The sequence below is a fragment of the Ctenopharyngodon idella genome, chromosome 8 (assembly GCF_019924925.1).
Source record: "Ctenopharyngodon idella isolate HZGC_01 chromosome 8, HZGC01, whole genome shotgun sequence".
Lineage (NCBI taxonomy): Eukaryota > Metazoa > Chordata > Actinopteri > Cypriniformes > Xenocyprididae > Ctenopharyngodon > Ctenopharyngodon idella.
The window spans coordinates 21236499-21256260 of NC_067227.1; the positions used below are offsets into that span (position 1 = coordinate 21236499).

General features: G+C 36.4%; 1 protein-coding gene across 7 annotated transcripts in view; it reads right to left on the reverse strand.

Annotated features, from left to right (window-relative positions):
• LOC127517493 (IQ motif and SEC7 domain-containing protein 2) overlaps positions 1–19762 on the reverse strand; it is an 80403-nt gene that overhangs the window by 14458 nt on the left and 46183 nt on the right. For 5 of the 7 annotated variants that reach the window (XM_051903232.1, XM_051903233.1, XM_051903236.1 and 2 more), the window contains 3 exons: positions 4280–4565; positions 2400–2600; positions 2089–2265 (listed from right to left, as the gene is read on the reverse strand). In XM_051903232.1, the coding sequence (XP_051759192.1) occupies positions 2089–2265; positions 2400–2600; positions 4280–4565 (664 nt within the window). Of the gene's footprint in view, positions 1–2088; positions 2266–2399; positions 2601–4279; positions 4566–5872; positions 6112–18020; positions 18477–19762 lie in introns of those variants that run through there. The other 2 variants (XM_051903238.1, XM_051903237.1) reach the window with 2 other exon arrangements.

Genomic DNA, 19762 nt, shown 5'->3' on the forward strand with positions numbered 1-19762 from the left:
AATATGCATTTATTTGATCAAAAATACAGTAAAAACAGTACTGTGAATTACAGTGCGTGCATAATTATTAGGCAAATTGATATTCTGATCATTTATATTTTCCAAGCACATTTTACCAATTGAAAACCACATCAATCTTAAGATTGTATATTAATCATTAATAGGTGATGTAATTGCTGGACAAAAAAGAGATTTAACTCACACTGAAAAGTCAATTTGTGAAATGCCCATGAGTAGGATGCAATGCTACAGAAATTTTATACAGATAGTGACAGATATGTTGAGGTACTAGCACCAGTTCAAGTCAGACAACAGCAAGATGGTGTGAGCTGCTACTAATAATGAGCAAGACGGACCTTTCAGGGTAGGAGATGGACTTAAAATGAACTCCCAATCTATTTATAAAGCCTTTAAAAACTTCACGTATCTCACAACACTTCAGCTTGTTATTATTATAAAGTGGGGGTTATGCTTCAGGATTCTTTACTTTAGCGAAGTCTCTGAGAACCTGACAACTTGTATTTCTGCAGGCAAGTAGGTTGCAGTTCTAGAAAATGGCACTGAAGACCAAAGGGTTCCTGATGGTTTCACACCTAATTCTTCACCTTAATTCTTAAAGTCTTTTGCAGTTAGCATCTTTTCTTTTCAACTTGTTTTTTGTGATCCTGCCACCCCAGTGAGCATTTCTTGCCCAATGGTCACACCTTAATTTTGCAATTTCTATAGTATTGCATCCTTCTAATAGCCATTTAATAATTTATATTTTTATAATTTTTTAAAATATCTTTTTTGTCCCAATTTACCTGTAAAAGTAAACCCGCTTAATTATTATGCACATCTGAATATAAGGCGTTTTTCACTTCCAGCCCTCGTTAACAATTATATATCACTTATAAATGATTACATACAAAATTAATAGTAGTCATTAAGATTGATGTGGTTTGGAATTGGCAAAAAAATTATCATAATATTTACTTGCCTAACAATTATGCATGCACTGTTATGGAACCTTGCTCCTGCCATGTGATAAAAAATAAAAAAGATAATTGCGACTTTTAATCACACAATTATTTTTCTCTAGCAATTCATACTTTTTTCTCAGAATTGCTTGATATAATGTCGCAATTGTGAGTTATAAAGTCAGAATTGCAAGATATAAACTTGCAATTCTGACTTGCTTTCTCAGAATTTGGAGTTTATTTGCGAGATATTGCAAGCCTTTTTTTCCTCAGAATTGGACTTTATAACTCGCAATTGTGGTGAATGACCTGCCCATCTTCAGCTGTCTAGCAGAGGGATGCAGGTTTTCCTCAAGAATTTGGATGTACTTGGCATCATCCATTTTCCCTTCAATCCTGACCAATCGCCCAGTCCCCACTGAAGAGAAACAGCCCCACAATATAATGCTGCCACCACCATGCTTCACAGTAGGTATGGTGTGTTTTGGGTGGTGTGCTGTGTTTGCTTTTCGCAAAACATTGCACTTGGACAGTCCAAAAAGGTCAATTTTGGTCTCATAGCACCTTTTGCCAGACGGCATAAGAGGCTTTCTAGGTGTGTTTTTGCATAGCGCAAAAGAGACTTAGTGTGGCACTTTTTCAGGAAAGCCTTCTTTCTTTCAGCACTGTTTGCTGAAAAGCAAACACAGCACACCACCCAAAACACACCATACCTACTGTGAAGCATTAATAATGCTTTAAATCCATGAATAATGACCTGAAAAAGGATTCTTTCTGTCTCTGCTAATGACCATTGCGCCTGTTTATAAAAGCCACTTAGCCACTTTGGAAAAATATGTCTGTTAATTGACAAGTAACCAAATGTTTTCTCAGTGTAATGCTGTGGGTTATTTCGAAAAAGTATAAGGTACGTAAATGATTCCTGAATTACATTTTGTCATTAGGACCTCATTTGTCTCTCAGACAACATGTAAAACTACTTTATACCAAATCTAATGCAGCCTAAATCTATTCTACTCCTACTATTCCAACTTTGTATGTGGCCTGCACTGAAATTAATTTAAATGAACCTAAATCTTTAACATAACTTCTAAGGGCCCATTTTCTGACTATTTCACTCATCTGTCACCTGTTTATTGAAGGCGTCATCTGCATGCGAGTACTCCTCTCTGTCTGAAGGACAGTGTCCTGGTGAGTCAGTGTCCTGCTGTGTGCCTGTGGTTCCTGCCTGGCCAGCTGTTCCTAGAGTCGAAGTGTGATGGCTGGTATATCGACCTTGCTGCTGCTGAGGCGTTTGGGGCTGAACCTGAGCAATAATTAATATTAAAAATAGGAATTAAAATGATGTAAACATCACATAAAACAGAATCAATATCTGACAATCAGTCAAGCTGAATTTTCCACTTAGTACAGGCTTTAACCATTATACTGTTATATTGCCTGTGGCTGTCGCTCGTCAAACGAGTACTGCGAACGCATGTTTGACAGGATGATCCGGCGAGTCATTCGGCTTTCTGAGGCAGAACTGCGTAGCCGTTGAAAGTTCTTGTTCATGCGATACTGCCGGAATGCTGTCTGAATTGTGCGAGCCGCTCGCCTGCTCAGGAAGTAACCGCCATACTTCCTCTCCAGCATCTCCACCTGATAAAAGGGAAGACAGAGAGAAAGAGAGCATGACAAGGGAATGGAATTGCAGACAGCGAGAAAGATGTAGTGCATTGTTCTCCAAACCTAGTAATGTACTGTGCTTTACCAATCAAACCTGAGCACAAAGAATCTGGGAAATTACTCAATTTAATGGCATTGTTGCTCAATAATTATTAAAAGAAAAAGGATATTAGCAATATTTCTGTACATAGCAGTATTTTCTGTTGAGTATTTATGAGAATATTTTCGGAAGTCACGAGGCATGACTGTAGTTTAAAGCTTGTAAGATGGCCTCCATGCACATTAAAACACAAACACGCCGCGATAAGTAGATTTTCCTGTGGGCTGTTTGTGCCGCTGAGAGTTCTGACAAACATTAAGCAAGCTCAAAACAAGCAAAGTTAACAGTGTTTGACAAACTAAGATTTTCCTTTCATTAATGGAATTAAAACATGGTATTACTATGTTTTTTGGAGATGGCATGATGATTTTCTTTAAATTACGTGTGTAAACAGTATTATATATAAATGATATACTGTACATTAAATTCCACAGTATTTGCTGTATGAAAGCACTACTGTATGACCGTATCTGATTTCAACATCAAATGTTAATATTTGAACAAAACCGCTTAACTGCTTATTTTTTAAGAAATTTAAATAAAAGTTTAAATAGTCAATACGTTTTTCTTTGCACAAATTTCATTTTTTTTCTTCTTCATTATGATCAGGATGGTTGTATCATCCTGAAATTGTTGACTTTTTGCACAAAAAAAGAAATGAAAATGAATCTAAAAATTTAAAATACACCCATCATAGAAGAGGTGTTTTTAAGTCTTTGTATGTATGATTTTCATTTTTAATGTATTTTTGATGTTATTAATACAGCTGAACAAAAACAAACAAACTAAAATACCAACAACACTGACACATTTCCCTTTCCCAAAATTTACAAATTTTTAAAATCTTTGATTTTTAGTCAGTAAAACAATTTAGAGCAAATCACACCTAGAAATATACAGTACTGTGCAAAAGTCTTAGGCCACCACCAGCTTTGTTGATTTAACAATGTTTTAATGACCATCCATATTTATTTTTCAGTCTCTTTATGATACAAACAGAAAATACAGAAAATATGTACACAAATTAAAAAAAAAAAAAAAAAATTGTTTCTTTAAGCAAAAATCAGTATTTAGTGTGACCTCCTGGACTAAAAGTTTTCTTGGCCTTCCAGTCCTTTTCCATTCCATTTAGGTTTAAGAGAGCCTAGTTCCTGCTATTGCTCAAGGGGAGGTCACCAAATACTTGCCACTTCAGCCTATAAAAGCTGTTTTTTCTGATTTTCTTTTGATTTTTTTAATACTGCATACAAATTTACTGTATTTTCTGGTTACATTCTAATAAAGAGACTGAGAAATAATTATATATGTTCATTATATCATTGCTAAAACAACATCTAATGGTGGCCTAAGACTATTGCACAGTACTATATATATGTGTGTATTTTTCTTTTACATACATACATACATACATGCATACATACATAGATTTAACCATAGTACTGTCCCACCCTATTTGGGAAAGGCGGTACAGTGTAAAAACACAATGGCAGGTCCAAATAGCGACTAAAGACCATAAGGATTTTATGTGTTTTTCAGTCACACACATCCACACCTTCTTGTCCTGCAGGTCCGTGGAGAGCTCATAGCTGTCAGAGAGCGCTTTGCAGCGCTTGCTCTCTTCTTCCTCTTGCTTGCGGAGTGCCAGGCTGGCGGGTTGGTGGCGGGTCCGTTGCGCCCAGGCCAGGCTCGCTGGGCTTGAAGGGGCCACAGGAGGCCCCTGAGGGCCGGGAATGTTTCGGATGTTCCCGTAGCGGTCTGAGTTGCCCAGGTATGGGCCCTGACTGCAGGTGCTGTCGGAAAAGCTAGCTGTGTCTGTACACTGAGGATCTCCCTCCACACTGAAAGGAAAAAAAAAGAGAGAAAGAGAGAGAGAGAGATGGAGAATGAGCTCTAGGTCAACAACTGCCAGAAATGGTCTTATCTGTTGACAAGTTGAGACTAAAACAAGTCTGTAATCTTGGCACTGAAACTGATCAGTGTAGACAAACATATTAGCACACTAACCAACATTAGCATTTCAAATGCCCATATGCAGCCCAGCCAGGACTCAGCCATCTGGCTGGAATACAGGAGAATGAGAGAGCAACAAGAGAAGATGGAGGGAGTGTGAAAGAGGAACAGAGAGAGGGCATAATGCACAGAGAAAGAGGCAGAGAGAAATGAAGAGAGAGAAAGAGATGAAATGGAAAAACAGTGGCATGTGTGGCATACTGTCAACGAAAGAAGCCAGGCATCAAAAATTATAAGAACTGAGTCATCCGATGATGACTCAGAGAGAAAAAGAGAAAGCGAGAAAGAGAGAAGCATGAAAAAGAATGAAAAAGAGTATAAAAGCAAGTCGGACTTCAGTATCCTCCTCTCCCTGAAGCAGGTGTACTGTACTGTGATGACTCACTTCCTGTTGTCAGCATTACTAAAGGGAACCACATTTTTTGGTAAGTTGCCATTTATGCATTTATAATAAATATATAATTATACAAATTACACATTATTATGTCATATATTTCTCATTGATCTTTTTATTCTGTATTCTTTAGTCACCTTTTTTACTGCCATAACTATTCACAACAAATAGACAGATTAAACCGGTTGGACCAGTGTATATATATATATATATATATATATATATATATATATATATATATATTTTCATTCACTTTTCAACTTAAACAGTTCTTTAATTTCAAGACAACTTAGCAAAAATTACAATAATTATTATAATAATATATTATGTTTGTTTTTTTACTGTTGTAGTTCTTATTTTTGTAGCCATAAAAAGCACAAATAAAATAATTCAAAATTGGTTATGGATATTATTTATAATTGTTATGGTTATATTTACTTTTCAACTTCCAATCGGCCAACCGTTTTTTTATTATCAAAACAACTTTGCAATTTGAATAACAATACTATTATTATTACTCCTACTCCTACTACTACTAATTATTGTTATTGTTGCATATTACATTTTTATTGTTGTAGTCTAATGATAATTTAATATTATGCCAAAAATCACAAATATCCTATTCGTTAAAAATCAGACACTTAAAAAGCATTATCAGTCAATCTCAGCTATTCTCCCAAATCTTCACATATGACATTTAACGTTCATTATTCTGTGTTTTTTTCCCAGTTGTTTACTCACGTGTAGGCGTGGGCCCTGTGCGGGAGTTTATTCTTTCGATGGAAGCGCTTGGCTAAGGAGGTGAACACACACTCATACATGATGTCTGCAGCGGTGTGATAGGGAGCGTGTGTTTGTGTAAGAGCTGCTCTGGGATCAGTTGAATCATGCCAGTGGGTTGATGACTGCATCGACAATCTGTCAATTACTGCAGAGCCGATGCAGTTTACAAGCAGTACAGTAGCAACACACACACATACAGTCTCTCTCTCTTTGTGCGTAGCAAATCTCCTCACACCAGGGGACTGGTAACTACCAACACAGCAACAGCTGAGTTTTGCCAGCAACAGCAAAGCTTCAAAACAATCGACTCAACAGCAATCAACTGAAATAATACACCGCTACACACTGTAACATTCAATGTATGATTATTATACAGCCTACAGTTTCACTATATATATCATCACACCAAAAGGCAGCATAGTACAACTGCCATTTCTTTCTTTCAGTCACACACATGGCAATAAATGTCCTTCAGACTGTGTCTCCTGTCCATCAGGACGTGTATGGTAATGTGTGTCCAGGAATAGTGCAGTGTAGTCCAGCCGTGCAATCCTGCAGTGATCAGCATGAGTGACTTTAGATATGTGCATGTACTGTATGTGTGTGTATGTGTGTGTTTGCTCATGACGGATATGCAGCTGTGGTAGGATCCCGGTCACATGGTGCATGAGTGTGTGGGCAAACCGTGCTGTCCCCACCTCCCGGGGCAAGTCACACAAAGGCACACGCGAAAACAAGTCACGGCATTCCTGGGTCAGCTCACTACCACACAAACAGATTCATTTGTTCCTTTTGTGGCCACAATATCTTGTATTTTTTCATTTGCAGGGCTCCATAGTTTAACAGCTAAAGATTATTAGTGAATAATGACTTAAATCTTAACTGACTTCAGAAGACTACAAATATAGTGCATGTGTCATATGGACCATTTTTATTATGCTTTTTTTTTTTTTTTGTCATTTTGAAGGCTGACAGTCCCAGTCCTCATTCACCTTCAGCCTCAAGAGTGAGGCCATGGTATCATACAGAAAGTCATACAGGTTTGGAACAACATGAGGGTGAGCAAATGATATTTACATCTGTTCACTTAGCAGACACTTTTAGCTATAATTCTTCACACTTATATCTGATTTAATACATGACCTCAGAAGAAGATAAGGAACCCTTTCTGAAGGTTAAACTGTAGCTAATGAGAGCAAAATGTGCATTAGTTGTGTGTGTACACATGTATTTTCATGAAATCACCCGTGGGCAGATGCTGACAGAAAGGAATATTTCCGTGATAGTCAGTGAATGGCTGTTAATTAAAAGTGTCACTCAGACCGCTACATGCGTTTGGCAGCGTTAGTGTAACCTGTTAAAGAAAACGTTCATCAACAGGAAGACAACCAAGCGGTTCTGCAATATTAGCTCAAAATGGCCACTTTCAACAGACTATAATTTAGGACACACTAATCTTGCAAACATTAAAATACCGATAATAGGCAATATGGGATTATAATTTTGTCAGTAACAAAATACAGTACTTCACGTTCTCCCACTAGACAAAAGTGCATGAACCAATCAAAACAGATTTTTAAATACATAATACTCACAATAATATGAGTAATTCAACACAAACATAGACGACTCAGCAGACATTAGTACAGCTTTAGCTTGCTCTATAAAACCAATAATAAAGTAATAAAGAGGAGCACCATTAACTTTATGATCTAAAAGAGTCATTTGCTTTTCAATAGAATGATCTTGCATTATGCTAATGTCACTATATCACTATACCATCTGCCATTATATAGTGGTGCACTTTAAAATTGTCACTGCAATCAATGGGTCATGATTTTTTAATTTTTAATAAGATTTTTTTGTAATTGACATTCATTATTATGTTTAAAATTCAGTCCACAATAACCTAAAACATTTCATGCAATCCCACAAGAATCTAATAAAGCTGCTAGAAAAAGCTAAAAAACTAGCAAACAAAAAGCAGACTGACAGATAAACAGTGAGTGCGCCATTGATCTTTAAAGGATTATTGAATTGTTTCCTCAGCTAGTTCTGTGTAAATCTATACCAATTTATGTGTGTCACTGTGATCTCACCACAAACCACATGCAATCCACAACGAATATCAAATATACACAATCGGAAAGTAATCAGAAACTTACACTCTACAAATTACACTAGGCAGTGGCCCATATTTTGTGGTCGTAGTACCGAAAAAGACTCGTTTTTACAATTAATTTCAATAGAATTTGGTGTTAGCGTGCTGCTAAGCTAACACCACAGTACTTTGAGCACAAAAATACAAAGCAAAAACAAATATTGGCTAAAACAATTCCAATAAAACCTTTTTTTTTTTTTTTTTTTGATAATATAAGCTTATTTATAATTCTCTCACCTCTTCCACCATCTTACATTGACTTTTCACAGAGCTCATTGCAATGTATTATAGAATTGCCTTCTCTACAAAGAATACATGTGATGCTGCCTTAGAATTTGGCCTAAACAAGGTAGGAGGCGGTATAATTAAGCTGCCTACTTTCTGGAATAGCCATGTGATGTCTTAAAATGCTACCTCCGTAGGCAGCACACTAGGTTTTGAAACAGAGCTTTTATCTTTGCTACAGGAGCTGGGGGCTGGTGTAACATAGCTCAGAACAATTTTATTATCAATTTTATCAATTTTCATAATCATGTTAAATTAGTTCAGGCTCAGAATTACAGTAATTCCACCGTATCAGTCTAGTATCAGTAGCCTTGAGTTGGGAGTGATTTTGTCGGTGAGATCTTCAATAAGGGTGCAGAGAAAAAGGTATTGAACTCTTTGTGTTATAAAGCACATAAAGCAGAAAACCATCACATTCACATGTTCATGTGAATATTGTGAGTATCTTGAATTTATTTAAGGGTTAATTCACATTAATATGAAAAATGCTGTTATTTTAACTTTCTATTCATCAAAGAATATTGAAAAAATGAGTCACAAGTCAACTGAAGCCATATGATAAAACAGACTGAAATGTTAATATTCACAGAAAATATTCATATCCATCTGTTATGATTCACAAATTTTCTTTGTTTGCCAGAAGCATAGTTATTCATATGATTTAAAGAGAAGGAGAGGGAAAAGTCATATACAAATAAATATGAATGAGATTTAAAGAATAGTTCACCCAAAAATGAAAATTCTATCAATTACTCATGTCGTTAAAAACCTGTAGGACTTTATTTCTTTTGTGGAACATAAAAGAAGATATTTTGAAAAAATGTCTCCATGGTTTTTGTTCATATAATGAATTTCCTTTAAATCACCTTCTTTTATGTTCCACAGAAGAACGAAAGTCAGAGTAACTTACAGAGTAAATGGCAATATTTTCATTTTGAGAGCTTTAACAGCAACAGTGTAGGTGACATTTCAAAATAAAAGAGGATGAATGTACTATGTCAAATTTCATTTTTCAATGTACTAGTTCTTTAAATCTGATGCTGACAGTTGCATTGCACCTTTAAAATTGGATGCTGAATTTAGACTTAATTCACACTCAAAGGCACATGGTTTCCTCCTGAAATGGAAAGTTAACATACAGTCTCTGAGTCATCTGTCTCCTTGAGAGTACTGCATGTGCATCTCTGCTGTCATGCAGGTAAAGGTGTGAGACAGTGAGAATGTGTCATTGCAGGATGTTGTTAAAGAGGCCATATTATGCCCTTTTATAAAGTCTTGTTTTTGGGGTCTACTAGAAACGGTTTTCATGCTTGAATGTTCTAAAAACTCATTATTTTAATGCCCCACATGTCACAGAGCTACCCACGAGGCTGTCAGCTCCGACATAACCATGAGTTTCAACACACTCTGGATATAAATTAATAAAATGCAATGTGAATTTCAAATATTTATACTGCAAATATTATTATTATAGAATAACATACAAGATTATTTGCTTAGATGTCCAAATATGACAATGTTACTGCTTCTAGAGTGAATCATAGAGAATTGGAAGCTTTCATTTTGCACACTCAGCAAACAACAAATCTTCATGCAGTGAGCATCAGAAGCCAAAGACAGTGCACGTCATTTCTGCACTCCCTTAAAATGCAGTGTTTGGCAGTCACGGTGCACTTCCTGTTTAAAGCTACAGGCCAGAGCTGCTAAAGACCCCAGGGGAATCATCTCTGCGTTCATTACTAAAGGCTCAGCTTGAGAACGCACTGTTGGAGAATAAGACTGCTGCCTGTCACGACACAGAGCGCTGTATAGTCTCGCTTTTTTGTACAACCTCAAGCAGCCTGTCATTTACACCAAACCGGATCACAGCTTCAGCAGCACAGAAGAGAGAAACACTGAGTGACGACATGAACGTTTTAGGCTTAAAATAGCAGGACTGCTGAAAATACAAAGTAACACACAACACTGAACTCCAGAAATCAGTCTGAACAAGATGAATGTTCAAGGAAGAAAAATAATGACATCATTTAGTGTCTAAATATAGACAGTAGGCAAATAATCTGATGCCCTTTTTACACCTGGTATTAAGATGCATTTTGGTCAATCGGATCACAAGTAAATGAGGGAGACACATTCCCGTGTACACCTTGTGTTTTAATCCGTCTCTTTTGTCTACTTTCAACCACTTCCGTTCTGATTTCTTCGAGGGGAGGGTCTATGGGCGGGTAAATGTATGTTTTTTTCCAGATCTTTCGATCTAATGGACAAAATAAGCTTGCGCATTTTACATATGAACACGCCCAGAGACGACGGAAAAACATACAGAGAGCATCAGCTTTCCTTTCTGCTCTGATAACCGCAAGTAGGGCTGCACGATTAATCGTAATCGAATCTAAATCGCGATTTGGCTTAGTGCGATTATGACATCGCAAAGGCTGCGATTTTTAATTATATAAATATGTACACAGCGTGTTAGTGAAGAGCTGCTCTGTGATCAGTAGTAAATGACGCTCCATCTGAGAGCACTGCATTAGAAAAAGCAACACACATCAAATATACAAACTTTTCAAACATGAGAAGCCTTTATGAACTTCTTTTCTAACAAAAGACAACATTTAATGTGTTTTTACTCCAAACTCACTTCATAATGTCAGTTGAGTGTTTGAAATAGCATTTTGATTAGCACTGGATTATAAATATACTTTATTATTACGGAAATACCCGAGAAGGCTTGAAAAAAACATATAAACCATGTATTGTTGTAGTCGTTTTATTCATGTTTTATTCATGTTTAATCAATCAAAGCATTTCTACCTTCTTTTTATTCAGTCACAGCGATAGCATGATGCCCATTGGGGATTTCCTGGAACAGCGTTTGTTATATTGCATATATTTGGAGTATTTGGAGTATCTGCTCAAGGGAGCCCTCCAGCGTCCAGTATGAAACAGACATGTTTAGCACCAAGTAAAGCTCACTCAATCCTATTCAGGGTAAAAATAGGAAAAATAATTTCTCTCTCTAAATAACTTATAATCATAACATATAATCAATATGTTTTTCTTAAGCATACATAAGTGTACAGGGTTTTTTTTTCCACAGTGGATGCATAAGAGCCACATAGTTCATATTAAATACATGGACTCCATTTTTTATTTTGCATACCTCCTGACAAAAATAAAGAAATTATTGAGACAGATTTTTATCATAATAATATAATATTTGATAATAAATCCTTAGAACTTTCTAATGATTTATAGACATACTGCTTGCATGTTAACAGGTAACCCCACATTTTGTCATACAAGTTTTAAATATTATTTTTTAATTATTATAGTTATATTTATAATTAAATACTAATGCTACATACTTTAATAATGAAAGTTATTACAAGTAATATTTCTTATTTGGTTTAATATTTTTAATGATAATAATAATAATAAAAACAATTAGTCAAAATAATATATTAGCACAAAATTTCGGGCCATATTGTGCAGCCCTACAAACAAGCAAAACAAGCCTGGTATTGTTTATAATTTTTTTTTCATTTGTTCTATAAAATCGCATTTTAAATTGCAAATCGCAATTTTTTCTCCAAATCGTGCAGTTAGAAATCAGGAATGGTGAGAGAACATTGTGCTTGGTACATTTTTTATCTTCAAACCAAACTCGGGTCTTCAGCAGACAAAGTTTAAATCCTGTCTGGCTAGTGCACTTCCCATACTGTTTACGCATTAAGTAAGTTTTCGACTACCTCTAGAAATGGTTTAAAATGGACAAGCTCAAAACGTTTTAGACCCCGTTTTCACCTGTTTTTAGCGTCATCTACTTGTGATCCAATCAACCAAAACGCACATTATTAACCAGGTGTAAACAGGGCCTGACTAACTCAAGCAAAACCAGGTATAACCTTCACATGGAATTGAGTTGATCCAAATATATTAAATAATTTGTTAAAAAGCAGAATTATACAGAAAAAAACAGCATCATATTATATAATTTATTATTACAGTCAGACCACAATGACTCTGAATTGATTCATCATTAATCAAATGATTCTCTTCACCAAAAAGACTAAGATTTGTTCAATAATTTATTTTTCTAAAAAATGTTTGAATATATATATAAAAAAAATTAAATATATTTATACAACAATGTTCAATTCAAGCATGTGTGCACAAGGACTCAAATGAATCAGTCAATCGTGTCTGCACAGGTTGATTCACATGAACCATTCGAACAAACCACTTCAATAATATTAATCTGAATCCAATATTACTTGAAAGAGAGGACAATATAGTCCACAACCCAACACTAAAATGTGCATGAACATGTTAATGAAAGACTTCAACACACTGCTCTCACCAAGTTAATTTAGCAATATGAGAAGAAAGCTTTCTATCCATATTTTTAGACATGTTAGAAAGGCAAGATATGCCAATTATTCACTGTTGTGCCATGCTGATTAGCCTAACTTCTTTAGTCAGCTGACTCAGTCTCTTTCTCTGACAGGACTCACAAGCTTCTCACTGCTATATGGTAACTAAATGCCACGTCATATGTGCAGACATGTGTTTGGAATGAATATGATGCACTAGAGACATACACACTGACAAAAATCTGTGCATGTAAACACAGTAACATGATGGAAAACAAACAAACTTTGCGCAGAGCTAAAACATAAATATAGTTGGAGTAAAGACAAAGCAGATGAAAATTCTGACTGTGGCTCAAATCCAATGCATTAAACAGACAGGAAATGACCAGGGCTGATAGTACAGCAGGATACATAGCCCGGGGTTAGAAAGAGAAAGAGAGGGTGAGAGAAAGGTCAAAGCTCAGAAGAAATCTTTAGCATTTTTGAACTCATATACCACTCAAAGGCTATAACCACTATACTCAATTAGGGGTGCGTGATATGACCAAAATTTCACGGTATGAGTAATTTTATTTCACGATACTGATAAATATCACAATATAGTTATTTTTCCTTTAAATAAGGTTATGATATCAAAATTTTTGATACCATTGAAATTTTTCAATTTCAATATCACAAAAAATAATAAAACTAAAAATAGCTCTTAAGCTTACTGAAGACAAGTAAACAGTCAGTGATAAAATAAGAACAAAGAAACTAATTACAAGCAGTAGGACAAACTACAATAGAACAAAGACACAAATAAAATAGACCTACCTGAAAAACTAGCAACACTAGAAATAAGAAATACTACATAAAATTGAATAAAGTAATCAAATGTATATAAAAAAAAAACACTGCATAGTCTTCACTAGGGCTGGGCGATACAGCTAAAAAATGTATCACAACATAATGTTTCATATTGTTCAGTATCGATAATTATTGAAAAAAAAAAAATAAACTTTTTTCAAAAAAGGACAGTAGAAAAAAAAGTTTGAATTTAACCAATGCATTTTTAATTAAGGCAAACAACAAATAATTTTAAATAAAAAATAAAATGTAAACATATCTTTCTTATATTTTATATGAAGATTAAATAAATCACCGTTAAAGAAACTCACACAAAATATTAATTGCTGCAGTCTATTTTAAAATTTTTGATTTATTTGAATTATTTAAAAACAAAATCTGTGTGGATGTATGATTCAATGACTCATTCATAAATACTCTTATTTCATTACTTCAATTTTGATTGATAACATAAACATTAGTGTTTTTATCTGAACTATAAACTTTTATCTCAGTATTTCTGTGATAATTTGAATATTTGTAACACAGAAATAAAGATACTGTGTGGTTGAAAACATTGTGCAGCGGTTTATACCGACATGACAACAGTTCTCTCAAGACGAACTTTGAAGTAGATCAACTGTAAGACATAAGGAAACCACGAAACTGCCACACTGACAAGCTGATGTCCCTTTTTATTCACAATCTCCTCGTCGACGGCAGGTACAGCACTTATTTTCACATGTTTGCGTGTTCTCATTTCACGTGCCGAGTGCGTGTCACTCATAGTGCGTCTGTTTGTGACCCAGGGACAGAGCGAGCTTGAGAGTTGTTCATGCAACCGAACTTCATGTCTGTTTACATTTTAATGCATTTAAGTGAAACTATATCGAGAGTTATAATAAACATTTTTTTCTATCATTATCGATTAAGAGCAAATGCACGAATCCAATATACTGTTACATGTGTTTTCTTTCTCAACTGTTTACATTCACTTAAGACATAAATGACTGAGTTTACATGGATACTTGCAAAGACTGGCATTTTGACACATAAGAGTGTGTATTTGACTGTTCAAGCCCAATAAGGCGGCAAAAAGAACTCAGTTTAGTACTCGCACGCTCTATGAGCAGCAGCTTAAAGGATTAGTTCACTTTAGAATTAAAATTTCCTGATAATTTACTCACCCCTATGTCATCCAAGATGTTTATGTGTTTCTTTCTTCAGTTGAAAAGAAATTAGGGTTTTTGAGGAAAACATTCCAAGATTTTTCTGCATATAGTGGACTTCACTGAGGTACAACAGGTTGAAGGTCCAAATTGCAGTTTCATTGCAGCTTCAAAGGGCTCTACACAATCCCAGCCGAGGAATAAGGGTCTTATCTAGCAAAACGATCGGTTGTTTTCTAAAAAAATAAAATAAATAAATATATATATTTTTTAATCACAAATGCTCATCTTGCACTAGCTCCGCGCATTACGTAATCACGTTGAAAAGGTCACGCGTGACGTTGGCCAGAAGTAGCGAGCAAGTGTTTACAAAGCAAACGTGCAAAGACTAAGTCAAACACCCTTTACAATAAAAGGGTAAAGCAACGATGTTGGACGATTTTGAATTTTTTTGCCCTACGTGTGACTTTCGCCAATGTCACACTTTATCTTTCCAACATGATTACGTAATGCGTGGTGCATCGCAGAGCTAGTGCAAGATGATCATTTGTGGTATATACATTTTTATTATTTTTAGAAAATGACCTATTATTTCACTAGATAAGACCCTTATTCCTCGGCTGGGATCGTGTAGAGCCCTTTGAAGCTGCAATGAAACTGTAATTTGGACCTTAAACCCATTGGTAGCCGTTGAAGTCCATATGGAGAAAAATCCTGGAATGTTTTCCTCAAAAACAATTTCTTTTCGACTGAAGAAAGAAAGACATAAACATCTTGGATGACATGGGGGTGAGTAAATTATCAGGACATTTTAATTCTGAAGTGAACTAATCCTTTAAGCAATATGAGTTCTCTTTCGCTGCTTAATGCATTTGAACTGCGATTCTTAAAAACACATTCAAATGATAAGTTTTCGTGAAGGCCCAGCACAGCAACGTCACATAAACATAACAGCAATAGACGATAGTTCAAAATCTCTACCAGTTGACAAATTTCTACAGGTTAATTGTGTCTACTACTGGTATAATGCCCACTGATGTACTGATATTCTTCCAAATATCTTGTGTTCAGCAGAACAAAGAAATTCATACAGGTTTGGAACTACTTGAAGGTGAGTAAATGATGACAGAATTTTCATTTTTTGGTGAACTATCCCTTTAAACTGGAAAACAGTTGGTCAGAGTATGAATCTGAAGGCCTCGCACAGAAATAACAGCCTGCTCGTCTAGTTACATTCACTTACTATCATGCAACAAGAGTGATGAAGCACTTAATAAATAATTCCTTATTGCAATGGATGACAGTCGTCCAGAACCTTCCATCATGACGCCGACAGTGAGGGTAAAAAAAAAAAAAAAACTACAAGACCAACTTGCTGGCAGAACACTTGCTGAAGAACAGCGATTCCCTCTCACATACTCAGTCTCTCGCTTCCTCTTTGACAGTGTTGTAACTCTCAGCAGCCTGTAAAACAGCTGAAATCTCTCCAGCACTGTTTAAAACCTTCAGACGAAAAGACTAACGGATTCAGAAGACCCCCCACCAGCTGAAAAAAAGAGCCTAGAGAGAACACCACAGCCTGTTTCTGCACAATGTACTAAAGAGTTTTATCATGCTTTTTTGACAGGACTCAAATCTGGATGCTGTATCCGATCCTTCATAGTGCCAGTGTAAGAACATGAGGTTTCAAGCATTATGGAACACAGCATGTTCCTTCAGCCAGGGGCGTTTTATGAAGAAGCAACAGAGGCAGCACCTCTCCAAAATTTGGAAGAGAAAATAATTGACAGTACAATAACAAAACAAAACAAATGTGATGAAATATGCCAAGATTGGCAGATAAACCTGTCAACGTGATATGCGAAAGAAGCAGCAGCAGCCGTCTGCGGCATATAAGCATAGGCTAATAAAAAAGCAACGCATAATGTCCCAGGCTCTCGGCCCCTCGCTTCATACCACAGTAATGTTAATAAAACTTTAATACATTAGCTCATCCATGAACATGATTTATGTTCGTTGGATTTCTTTTCATTGGCTGTGGAGGTGAAGACAACAACTCACGTGATTCAACACTCATTTGCGGCATCATCAAGCTACGCCTTTGTTATTGTTTCGAATAAGTGACCTCTAGCGACGAAACTTACATACTGTGCTTTTGAAATGAACAGATTTTCTAATCAGTTAAATTAAAGTGAGACCATTATGACACATGCAGTTTTTACAGTGGATTCATTGACCAATAATGGTTCAAAAAGGTGACTCTTAATAAAAATAGCCAAACAAATTATTTTTAAATGCTTACTTTAGGCCTAAAGTAATTAAATTGAGGAAATATTATTTTATTTTTTTAAAAAAGTTTAAGAAAAAAAACTTAAATTTATTAAAATATGCTAATATAAACAAAAAATATACACTGAAAATTATATTAACATCTAAATTAACAGGTTATTAAATTCATAAATGTTTAATAATCACTGAATCAATACAAATACACTGATTTATACCAACAAAACTTGTGTTAAATCAGGTAGAAATAGCTCTTTATGCTACCATTTTTACAGTGGAGTATTGTTTTCTTGTTAATCATGTAAAATGGACTCCAGAAACTGTATAAAAATCAAATGAGAATTTTTTTTGTTAGTCTAGTGTAAATTAACCAAACAGACCAGGGACTCTGCTTCCTCATTTCAAAAGACCACCACACACGATCACCTTTAGTGTGTTCAAACAGGTTATACCAAATGCAAAGGACTACAGAAGCTTCAGAAATATCATTCGACTGTAAAATATTTGAATATACAACAGTCATGTCAACATGTACAGTACAGCACTCATAAAAGAGGAAAAATGATTCAAGCGTGAGTCAGTTACACACTTGTTTTCAAATGAGGGTAATCCTGTGTTGAGGGAACTTGTGACCTACAAGTCATTGCCAAGAACATGCATTCAAAAACCACTGCACAAGCTCACAAACTCTGTACATTACAGGTATTCAAGTAATAACATATAATTTAAACGCATAATTGACTGTTTTTGGTAGTGGTTTCTTCTGACTCGTTGGCCTCAAGCGTTTTCTCTGCGGCTAGAGATGCGCTTCCATTTACAATAAACAGAGGACTCGCGCGCACGCATATTGCGCGGTTTTTTACGTTGTTTTCCCAGTGAGGCTTCATAACATGGTCATTTAAATGAACGAATTTAATATATACATTAAAGTCCACCTAGCACAAGACAACGAACAATTCCAGCCAGTAGTGTCACAAAAATATCATAACATTGCGTCTTACCAGTACACAAGCTTGTTATGAAGAATCGCTGGAGTCTTATCCGACGCACAGTTGATGCACCACATTGTTGCGAGAAACACGTCCGGATGCGCAAGCGCTATTTCATTTGATAGCTAATTTGGCTCGAGAGCTGACAGCGTCCCTCACGGCTTGCGCGCTGAGTAGGATTCACTTTAAAAAGCATGATTTGCGATTTCATGTGCTGTCATTAGCGAGGAGATGATGAGAAGCTCATTCTCTCATCCTTGGCCACCCTCCTCCTCCTCCTCATCCTCCTCCTCCCCACTCGTTCCATCTCTCTCTCTCTCTCCCAATCCTTTGAATCTCTTCAGGCTCGTGCAGCCAGCGTGACACAGCAGTAAGGGCGCGAAAACGCGTCTGCCAGCAGAGCTTGGCAAACCGCTTCCTGTTCGCAGCGCATGATCCACACCTCAGGCATCATTGCTTCGACTCATCTGACAGGCTCTGTTCGGTGCCATTAAGATCAATCAGCGTGTCATGTGACATAATCTGTGTGAGTCTCATCTCCATACGTCGCACGGTCCGGGGGAACCATATGGTGTCAATCTGGTGGTCAATTCTATCACTGAGTTCGCGCCACTTCGCAAAGTGCACTCTTAAAAATAAAGGTTCCAAAAGGTCGTTTTTTGCAGTGATGCCATAGTAGAACCATTTGGGTTCCTCAAAGAACCTTTCAGGGCATTATTTTCTAGTGTGAAGAATATTTTAGTAATCTGAAGAACCCTCTTCCAATATAAAGAATCTTTTGTGCATTGGAAATGTCATGTGGATGTTAAAGGACTTCATGGAACCATAGTTGCCAATAAAGAATCTTTATTTTTAATAGTGTGGATGTATCACTCCATGTTTTTGCACATCTGACATTTCTTAATTAATGTTTTGTGTTTTGTCAGTGGACTTAGTACAATGAAGTATGCTGAGGGACACTTTTCAACCCACTCTGTTGTGACAAGTCTCTTATCTTGAGCAGTCTAGTTATAATAATGGCCAGCTCTGCCTCCATCTTTCACGTGGACATCAAAACACAGGAGGGATTTGTGATATTTCTCTCTCTATCTCTCTGTCTCCATCTTTCTCCCTGGCCTCAGGACAGCTTTATATAATTCATCATATTCCATATTAGCCACCATTTTGATGCCTTCTCCCCATCTTTGTCATCTGTCTCATTCTTCAGCACAAGCTGCTCAGTGTTCTGTTCACTTAATCTCTCCTGTGTCACTTTCTCTTTTTTTCAGGGTTCATACGGTCATGGTAAACCTGGAAGTATCTGGCCAGGGAATATTAAGATTGTGATTTCCAGGACAGGAAATGTTTATAGTCAATATACATTGCTCTGGTTATGCTCTGCATGGAGATTCCTCTATTTCTACTTCACAAATACTGGTAATATATCATAGTTGGTAGCTGATATACAACTGAAAATCCAAAAGGCAATCCTTATAAAATTATTTTATAAATACGGGGCTGTCCCAGGCATGGGGCGGGGCCCATTGCAAGTTCGTGGAAAAGGGACCCCCTCAGTTCGTCGATTGCGTTCTGGGCGTTGGGGGGGGGGGTCCATTTCTGATCGTGCTCAGGGTTGGGGGGGGGGGGGGGGGGGGGGGGGGGATGCGGGGGGTGAGGTGGATATCCCTGCCAGTCCATTCGCAATCCGTTTGGGGCGGGGCCCCCTAGAGAATAAGGACCCTAACGACCGCCCTGCTTATGCAGTACTTATAAAA